General features: G+C 40.6%; 1 protein-coding gene across 1 annotated transcript; it reads right to left on the minus strand.

Annotated features, from left to right (window-relative positions):
* Positions 1-3518: 3518 nt before the first annotated feature.
* pou3f3a (POU class 3 homeobox 3a) lies at positions 3519-4784 on the minus strand. The gene has a single exon (XM_053328688.1). The coding sequence runs from the start codon at positions 4782-4784 to the stop codon at positions 3519-3521; it is 1266 nt and encodes a 421-aa protein (XP_053184663.1).
* Positions 4785-10951: the final 6167 nt, after the last annotated feature.

Genomic DNA, 10951 nt, shown 5'->3' on the forward strand with positions numbered 1-10951 from the left:
ACCAAACAGATGAGACTGATAATGTGCAAACCTCAGTGAAAGAGTTGTAGATGAAAACTTTGTGTTGTTAAATAATTTGTTGAATAGGAAGTCATGTGTCTGCAGCTGTGAGACACAAACCACAAGCATTAAATACGTGATTACCGTGCAATAATTACTTTATGTAAAGTACTTCTGAACGCGGCTTTAAGAGCAATTATGAGCAATTATATTAGGAGTTATATGAAGAGGTAATAACAGTGTGTAGCTGTAAACTAACCCTACTTCTGTGAAACAATACTCTAATAGAGAATGATAGCAAAATTGTGTACAAGACCTGAATGCATGTTTTGCTGTCACCAGAGATGCACTTTCATGTGAGTAGAGCTGCAGTTTTGGGCTAAGGTTACTGTAACATCATTGACTTGAACCTTCAGATCCCTGCATTGATATTCAGAGAAGACACCTAGTGTTGTGTGATGACAGAACCCTCTAAAAGGCTTTTTTATCCCCCAATTCCAGCTTTATCTCCCATCTTTACATCGCTAAGCTTTGAGGCGATCATACTGCAATCCTCCAGGCTTAGATTTTTCCTCCATTTTATCAGAGAACCTGAGTTTTTGTAGCTTGGTGGGAATACATCATGTTAAGAGCCATCAGTAGATGACTACAGTGAGCTGCGGTGCCATCATTTCACCTCTGTGTGATATTAGAGTGTGGTAGCTGAGAGCACAGAGACAGCTTCTGTTGCATTAACATTGTGCTCAACGTGCAGACTGTGATTGGTTTTCATGATTTTAATACTGTGTCTGATCTGTTCAAATTACATGATGCAGATGTGCTCAGTAAGCCACTCCATAGCACATAACAAAAAGTAAATAATAGTCGGTAAGGAGTGTTTCTTCTTTGCAGTATTTTTCTCGACATTTCTCACATCCTCACCATCTGGTGTATTTTTGTATTGTTTCTGGGAAATGTCAACAGACAGATGATGCACATGCATTGTTTAGTTTTCCTGAATGAGTTAGACAGTGTTTTGTCTACTCAATAAAAAAGACGCTTCTCAGATTCTTCAGGAACTTGTCATTAAAGCTCAAGTGTAAAGACCTATTCAAACCATTGAGAGATTCAGTTTCTCTTAAATCCTGCCAATGTAAAGACACATAGAGGCAAACACACACTTTGCACACTTTTCAACATGTTTGTGTGCCTGCATTTTATTAAGAGTTATAGTAAGATTTATTTAGTATTGGAACTGGAGGAAACATTAAAAAATCCTGGAGTACAAATCAAACACATCTATGAAGAAGTACACAAAGAGATACAAACATGTGTGTGTCAGTCACCTCATTTAGTGAGGCCAGATGTCAGTTTTGAAGATAAAATTTGAAGAGTCTCTAGACAATCCAAAGTAAAGAAATGTGCTCAGACTGTAATTATAAGTGTTACATTAGTAGTAATGTATTAACTTGCAGGTCTGTGTTTTTTACTCTATGTTCAGTCTTGTTTTGTAACAGTGGACCTTTGACCCCACCTCCAGTACCTTTCCATACAACCACTACTTCTCCTTGTGCGTTCCTCCACTAGCCCTTATATCTATCAACAAGACTGGATTTTTTACATCAGCCCATCAGTTCATGCATGTTGTTGTCATGTATGTACAGCATAAGTGTGCTTTCTTGTGTTAGTTGACACAGATCAGAGGCAGAGAGAAGAAACACAGAGCCAGTGTCCTGAGCTTTTTGCTGCCTATCTGCCAAACCCATCATCTGTGGCAAAAAATCCACTGCCTCGTGTCTCCTTCTCGCTGTCACCTTGGCAACCGCTGCTGAGGTGAATTGCCAGCTGGGATAGCCGACCTCTGTTGGCTGTTTTCCACAGAGCTGCAATCCACATACCTGTTACAGGATGTATGTGAGTGGCTTTATATGCAATACCACAAGAAAATGTAGAGAAAAGTCTAAAACGGGGTTACAGTTTAGCTTTAATACTAACAGGAAGCATACAAACTGGGAAATGGTGGTGGCTATAGTGACTGATCGTTTTGGTTTATCTTACAGTGATTTTTTGGATTGGGTTAATAAATAATGTTAACATAATACAACTAGTATGAATCTCAGGGAATTGGCTGTTTGGTCTATAAAATGTATATCAAATTGAATCATGAAAAATAAATAATTTCACAGATGCACTGAAAATATCAAATTGTTAGTTTTATTCCATTTGGATCAACAATCCAATAATTGAAGATTTTCAGTTTATTATCAGCTGGCAGAGAAAATCATCATATCCTCACATCTGAGAATCTGCCAGTGAATGCCTGGCATTTATGCTTGAAAAATCACTAAAATGATGATTGATTATCAAAATAGATGGCAATTAAATATTTGTCAATCCAGTAGCCACTGCAGCTCCAGAAGCCCTTATTAAGAAGAAAACAAGTAATATTTAAAAATGGCTTTTGAATAAGCTTTTCTGACTTTTTTTTTTGGTATAACTTAGAGGATAATGTCTGTTTTGACAAACAGAGCCTATTTATTCAATAAATAAGGTCCATTAAAAAGTTGCGAACTGTGCATTTAATGTTTCACTGCAAAGGTGCACTTTAAGCTTGTAAACTAAGCTTGTAGGTGAGTTTGTGTCATAGCTCCTTAAGTATTGGTGTGTGTGTGTGTGTGTGTGTGTGTGTGTGTGTGTGTGTGTGTGTGTGTGTGTGTGTGTGTGTGTGTGTGTGTGTGTGTGTGTGTGTGTGTGTGCGTGTGTGAATGAATAATGATGGCCATCTGAGTTTTAGTCTTTTCTTTATGTCAAATTTATTAAATAATCAGTCTATTCGATGAAAATAAGCAGTGGAAAAAAATAAATAGTCCAAATCATCACACAAGAACACACTTATTTGTACAATACACTTTAGGGAATGTTTGCTAATTTTAAAAGAAAAGAAGTTTTCTATCAAGGAAAACAGAATACTGGAATAAGTCGCTCTTGACCATCTGAAACTGTCACAACATAAAATTCACTGGCACACAACACAAGAGTGAGAAACATGTTTGATAAATTATTGCTCATTAAAACAACTCATTGCTGAATAAAGCGCATTGTCACTGTCTTTTATTTAAAAGTCTAGCCTGTGACAGAAATTCGCAGCATTAAAAGGGAACTTTAATTTTTTACAGTACAGACTGATACGGAAAGTTTGTTTCTGTTTGAACTTATTTAGGGTCTTCTAGCGAACAAAAACTGTCTCGATGAACTTTGGAAAAGCACTTTCTTTTCATACTTTAGTTAAGCTTTCATTTTCTGTCCCAGATGACTTAAAATGTAGACAGAAAAAAATCAGTCGATGCGTAAAAGTATATCTTTGTGCTGCTCTGAGATGAATACACACTGGATAACATTGTCATTGTGGATTAAAGAACATGGGGAGCTGTAAGAAAAGTTAACCAATTACCCCATAAGTCAGGGAAACATGAAACATTTCTTCTAAAAATCTATTCAAATACTTGAGTTATTGTCCGTCGTTGTATTTGGAGTTATTTTCACGTGTCGCTGTACATCCTCTTGCAGTCTATGGATGGGGACGGTGTGTCAGGACCAATGCTGCCCACTTGTGAATATGCGTCCTCCGGAGTGCGTGGCAGTCCAGGCGGCGTCATGCGCTTCTCTTTCTGCCGGCGGTTGCAGAACCAGACCCTGACCACCTCCTTCTCCAGCTGCAGAGTGTCCGCTAGAGAGGTGATCTCCTGTGCGGAGGGTTTTGGACACTTGAGGAAGTGGCTCTCCAATGCGCCTTTTACGCTCACCTCTATGGATGTGCGCTTTTTCCTCTTCCTGCCCTGAGTCGCGATTTTATCGATGCTGGTCGGACTCCCAGTGGTGGAATCGGCCTCCTCCAGCCATTTATTCAGTAGAGGCTTCAGCTTACACATGTTCTTAAAGCTCAGCTGAAGCGCTTCAAACCTGCAGATAGTGGTCTGCGAGAACACGTTGCCATACAGGGTGCCTAGAGCTAAACCCACATCTGCCTGGGTGAAACCCAGCTTGATCCGACGCTGTTTGAATTGTTTGGCGAAATGCTCCAAGTCATCTGATGTCGGGGTGTCCTCGTCTGAATGCGGATCATGGCTCACCCCGTGATGCTGGTGATGGTGAGTGTGGTGATTATGGTGGTGATGGTGGCTGCCGTGGTCCAGCTCCGGGGAATCCCCGCGCACCAGTCCCGGGTGCATGAGGCTCTGACCCGCGTGTGAGTTGAGCATCCCGTTGACAGTAAACCCACCTGGCTGGGAGTAAATGAGGGACTGCTGCTGCTGTTGCTGCTGCTGCACCTCAGTAATGTTGATGTGCGCCGAAGATGTGCCTCCCCAACTTCCCGGGTGAGTCTGATGGGGTCCCAAATGTGAGGACCTGTGGTGCAGAGAAGAGCCTGAGTGAAGGTCCTCCCTGCCGCTGTTTCTTTTCCCGTCCTGCTGCTGGGAGCCGGGGGGCCACGGAGAGCTGGCCTCGGCTGCAGCCACCGCTGCCGCGGCTGCTGCCGCTGCTGCGTGAGGCAACGATGTCACCCACTGGTGGGTATGGCTTAACATGTGCCCCCCGTTGCTTGCCACCATGGCTCCCTGCATGAAGTCACTCTGGACCATCTTAACTGAAGGGTCCCCTCTGTATCCACTAGACACCGTGGTCACAACGGTGCTGCCCGGCTGCATGCCACCACCCCTCCGGTCAGAGTGAAGGACCGGGCCGGACAAAATCCTGCTGCTGGCTAGGTACGGACTTGAGGTGGCTGTTGCCATCCCCCAAAGCATATATCTTCAGATGGATTTCTGTCTTGCGATATTTGGTTAAAGTCTAGTTTACGCTAATCCATTCATAAATTCAGTCTATCTCAGCATCAGAAAATCTTTTGCGCGACAAGTATTTTAAAAAAGTGCCAAATCACTCCACAGAGACTTGGATAGTCATATAGCAAGTATACATGTGCCTGCAGAGACCTGTGTGGCAAAACACACTTTGTGGCACATTTCTGTGCAAAAAACAACAGCTTTTAAAAGTTTTCTCCACCGTGCGTAATCCACAGAGCTGATGATAAAGAAAAACACCTTCTCTGATCCGTGCCAAACTGAGGAGCTGACGGACCGCGCACAGAAACCTCGTTTCTCAGATATTGACGTTTTGAATGCGATTAAAGGATAATGACAAAAACTTTGAAACCTCCGTTTGTTTCGCTCACTCAATCAGCTCTAGCCGATGAGTCCTCTACGGAGCGAAGGAGACAAGCATGTGTTTACATTGTACCAGAGCTACGTATTCCTCTCCCATTTCCATCCAATTACAACATAACTGCTGTGCAGAGCTCCCGCTGATTGGACGCGCAGCTAGAGAGGAGTTGGTGTGTCTCACGGTCGAGCCTCGGGTGCACAAAGTTCTTACTGCAGGAAAAAAAAGAAGCATTACGCCAGAAAATATTACAATAGAGAAACAGACAGAGCGTAGAGTAGTTTGGCTGTATAGGACACGGAAAAGAAGGAGAAAAAATAAATAGCAAGACATCCTGCCAGAAGACAATTACCTCTTTCAAGTGTAAAGATAATGGGTGCAAAACAATTTAAAAAGTAGTATATTATAATTGTTGTTTTCGTTATTATACCTCTTTAATCTTAATGTAACTTATTGTAACTAATTCTGTAAGCGCACTGAAAGTGATGCCAGACAAAATAATGTGAATCGTATTTGTCTCTTTTATAATAGAACAGAGCAGCTAGGGCCTGTGTCAAGGATACTCAAGTCGGTTTTGGATACACAGGGGGGTTTGTACGCCTTTTGCATCTCAATGTGCTCTCCTTCTCATGTGGTAAAGAAAGCCACAGTGCCGTGACGCACCGCACTGGTGTGCGCTGAAGGTGCAAAAACTAGCCAGCAGTTTGATTTTTTTTCCATCCCCCCCAAAAAACAAACCAGTTCTGGTTGGATATTTCGACACTGGACCAGTTTATGGATTTTGTGGGGAAATTTCTACCACTTGTTTTCCTCAGTTTTAAAAGCCTTAAGAGAGCACAGCATCGACTAAATAACACTAAGTGTTGTGACTGGAGGAGAGAGCCAGATGCAGCCTAATAAATGTGCTGCTAATTTATGTTTGGGGGTTTCTTAGTTTGTATTGGATTTTGTTCAAAATGTTTGAAGGTAAAAGACCAAAAAAAACCCCATCATAATCTGAACCGTGTTTTATAACGACATTAAAATCCACCAACTCAACATAAATTCAGTTCATCAGGTAATGTTCCAGATTACTTTTAGAGTTATCAGATTTTAGGAGATGGTTTAGTATGAAAGAAATGTAAATGGATAATAAATGTCTGTAGCAATAGAAATAATATGTATGTTTAATTAGTAAAGGATCATGTGATATTCTGTAAAGCTATTATTAGGCTATTCTGAAATGTATAAAGTATTTTAAGATCACAATAAATGTAATGAGTTAAGCAGGTTCAATATCAGACCTATTAAACAATTTTAAGGAATTTCAAAATGAATCAAGGTTTATATGAGAGAACACAAGGACACAGCTCAGCTCAACTAAAGGTACTAAAGGTGGGATCTTCTGCTTCATGAGACAACTAAATACTAAATACTTGCATGGCAGTGAATAATCTGATATATTTAAATGCTGTAATTCAGCTGCATTACATTGTAATATTTATTATGGAAGGAAATGAATGAATCCATAACTGTCAGATACCAATGTAAAGAATAACAAAGGTATCACCTACAGGGCACCATTTATAAAAGGGTTCTAAACTGAAACTAATGGCTTCAGTAATGGTTAATCAATTATTTACAGGTGTTTACTGCCAATGATATGAATAACTTTTCAGTTGCCAGGCTGTCACTTGGTAGAATTGATCCTCCTCCATCAACACGCCTGATTTGAAATGTTAATAAGCCATTAATAAAAAGGTTCTTATAATATTTCAGTTTTAAATGTCAATAAGTTGTTAATAAAAGTGTGATCCAGCTCTGCAGCCCTTTCCCTGAAAGTAACTGCTCAAACTGTCCTTTATAGTGATCTTCCTGAAGAACTAATGATGAACAACCACGGCCGGATCTACTATACAGGCAATCTGGGCAAGTGCCCAGGGGCCCTTAAGCAGAAAGTGGCTCTGAATGAAAGGAGAAAAAAAATTTTAGCACTTTTTTTGTCTGGCTCCACAAAAATATGACACAAGGCTGGACCCATTCTCTTAATGTTGATAATTATGGTTGCTGTTGGAAAATAAGCATGTCCAAAACAAAAGGTTTGCACTCAACAGCAGGGTTATCCAATTGGAATAAGATAAAAGTTGTTTCCAGTCTCATGATTGACTGTAATTTTGACAGCTGGGCAAGTGATGATTGGATAGCATTGTGGTTAGGTTGTATCAACAAGTGTGTGGGAAAATGTATCAACTAGTGGAAAATGGATAGCGCCAGTGGTAACCAAAAGCCCAGTAGGGCTACCAAAAGAAAGAAAAAAAGCAAAACAAAAGGAAGAGAGAGAAGCGGCTGCAATAAAAAATGTCACGTAAATAAGTAGCTTTTTCAAAAAGGCTTAACTTTGGGAGGGCGGGGTTGCATGTGTTGCAATGTCTAGGGGCCCCCGGAGGTACTAATCCAGCCTTGTGAACAGCTACCTAAAAAGCCAAAGGGTGATGCTTTTCTTCTAAATTCTCATGTTTAGCATTTAGAACATTTAATAAATTGTTTATAACACAGTATGAGAAAGTTGTAAATATATGCTTATTAATGTATTTGTTAACAATTATAACCCATGAGTGCTGGTTGGATAATAAATGTCTATGTAGTTAGACAGATGTATATGTGTCTGCAGAGGGGAAGTTATAATTTCTGACACTGTACAGTAATAAACACTTAAAAATGTCCTTATATCTGTCTTATAATGGCATTACACTGCCTGAACTAGTAATGAGTGGCTTATAACTGGTCAGTAAATGATTTGATTAACCATTTAATAACGCCATTAGCATTAACGCATTTTCTTATGAATGGTTTTCAACAGGTTTGTAAAGCACTGATTTATTAACTATTAATAAACATGATTAGCAACAACTTTTCAAAACTTTTAAAACTTAATTTAGTATGAAGTTGTGTTAACTGGATTAAATTCCTCAGAAAACTTTTTATTTAGTTAAAAAGTTAATGAAACCGTATTTATTATTGAGCTGTAGTCAGTAATACGCAGTAAAAACATTCTGAGAAGCTGTAGAAAAGTGTCTCAGTGTTTCACATGTTTCAAGCCGACCAGCACAATGTGGAGAAAACCAGACGATTCGGGGGGATGCAGTAATGTTTTTCATGTGTTGTGTTGGCTGGTCACAGCGCTGGGTCCTCTATTTGTTATTCATGAAGGAAGCTGGGTGAAGAGGCCTTCTTATGATGCACATTTTTCCCTCTGCACTCTCTCTCACCATGTAAATGCTGGACAACTAAGCACATAATCAGTTTTAGTTGTAGTGAATACTGCAATTAATCCAGCATAATAAGCATGACAATGTCAGATAATTGCTGTTATTGTTTCTTTAACATCATCTTCAAATAACTTACAAGACTTTCTCTCTCTCTCTCTCTCTCTCTCTCTCTCTCTCTCTCTCTCTCTCCCCCTCTGTTTCACTGACACACATACACCCCCCACCCAACACACACACACACACACACACACACACACTCCTCACATGCCCTGTGTTGAGTCTTCAATATGCAGATCGGCCATTTCTGCCCCGGGCTATTTTCTTTGGTAGACTTTTGAAATATGCAAATATGCTTCCAACAAAAATTGCGAAGAAAAAAAAGGGAAAAACCTTCATCTGGGCTCCAGGAGATTTCCATTCATAGAAACAGATGATTTTCTATCGTTTGTGTTCGTATGCTTGTTCTGTTTGCTTTGTCAGTCAAGGGTCTGTCTAATCAAGAGACAACACAAACCTGACAGACTAAACAGAAATTTAGTAGCAAGGGTAAAAGTGTTGTTTGTTTCCCCAGAATTACTAAGTTTATTAATATTCTCTATGGAGACTATAGCGCAGGCAGGCACACATTATCTTGTGTGTCTTTTCGTTGATTTTTTTTTCTTGTATTACTGCTCTTGTTTTTAGCTGCATCATGACTTTTATTTATGACCTGATTGTATTATACACTATTTTTGTTGTTGGTCTTTTAGCCACAGTTATGTCCTCTTGGAATATGTTTTAAAGCCTGTGGCAACCAAACTACTTTCTCTTCCGTGGATTAATAATGTCATCTCTCTCTTGGTGTGTTTACATGTAGATGACGCTCTAAGACCATCCACACCATCTCTCTCAGTTCCTCAGTTGTAAGCCGTACAGTGTGGTGTTCGCAGAAATAACTAAGCTGAACTGCCTGTCTAAACTGAACACAAACTTATCGCTGTGGCTTTCATCCCTGTACTCTATTCCACCTCTTCAGTGTCATCCGGTGGTTCTGATCATGAGTGTGTTTGACCTTCAGCTCTCCCTGAGTCAGAGAGATCCTTCACAGCATGAGTCTCTACCCACAACCCCCTGCTGTGTGTTTAAATCAGAAGCAGAGGCAACCACGGAGAGAGAGAGAGAGAGACTGAGAGAGAGAGAGAGAGAGAGGGAGAAAAGAGAAAGAGGGAGAGACAGAGAGAGAGACAGAGAGAGCGAGAGAGAGAGAGAGAGCAGGAGAGACAAAAGTGGGGTAGTCGAGTACAGACGAGAGTGGGAAACAGAGGATACGGAGAGGAAATGATCAAAGTGTATCCTTTACCAAAGTCCTCATTCATAGAGGTGGAGAAATATGAGACTAACATGTCCAGTAATATTCAGATTTAAAGGCAGAACTCTGAGGTTTTGCCGTGTCCTAATGCATTGTGATTAAATTGCACATTAAGTGCAAAGATGATTCATCCGCCATGAAAGGTTTTGTGGGACAGCCGTCTATTTCTGTGTTTGATGTGGTGGAATTACTCAAAGAAAGGGAGAGTGAAAGGATAGGACAAGAAGGGGTGGGGGGGGGGGGGGGCAGCCATGTTTACCAGTCTGGAACAATAGTCAATTACCAACCCCTGCTGTGACTTAAATGATGACACCCAATGGACAGATGCACTGGTTAAACACTGTTGTGGGTTGGCCCATTATGTATGAATAGGGGAAGTTAATGTGTGAAAATTACATTCATTAATCCCAACGGATAATTTGGAAGAGGCCAAAGGGACAAGGAAGAGCGCAGAGAATTTACAGCCGGGGAAAGGGTGCAAAGATATCACTCATCTCTCTCTCTCTCTCCCTTCTCTCCTCTGTGTGTGTGTGTGTGTGTGTGTGTGTGTGTGTTTTGGTGTGTGCTGGTAGGTGTGTGCAGTGACAAATACTTGCCCATCTCTAAGTGTTTACATGAATTAACATAATGGTGGAAGATGTTTTTGGAATGATGGCATGGACGTCTATGCTGAATATTTATGCTAAATTTCAGGGAGAGAAGTGAAACATCTGGACCATCAGAGAAGAAAAATCGGGGAGAATTAAAAAAAGATGTGACTCTTCGCCGGGGTTTGGTCAAAGCCTTTACAAAGAATATATAAAAATAGTAATATAAGGTAGCCTGTGAGTTTTTAATGTCTCTCTAATTTTGCCGCATGTACAAGATTTCTGTACCTAAATACTAAATAGAACAATAAAAAATACATTGTGGCTTCAATTGTGACTGTATTTTGTGTTCCTGCACAAGCGTCTAATGAGTTTCTCCCTCTTGCTGTCCTTGGAATAACTGCAAACAGCATGACAGAGAAATTTAGACAGGAAATACCTGCAACTCTGCAGCCTGTGGCTACGGACAACTGTAGCCCTGTACCTAGGCTGAGTGGTGAGCCAAGTCAAACAGCGGGTGTCCCTGAAGGGCCGCCCTGGCTCAGTCTGGCTGGCCATGCGCCTTTCATGAA

This window comes from Scomber japonicus, chromosome 11 (assembly GCF_027409825.1).
Source record: "Scomber japonicus isolate fScoJap1 chromosome 11, fScoJap1.pri, whole genome shotgun sequence".
NCBI lineage: Eukaryota > Metazoa > Chordata > Actinopteri > Scombriformes > Scombridae > Scomber > Scomber japonicus.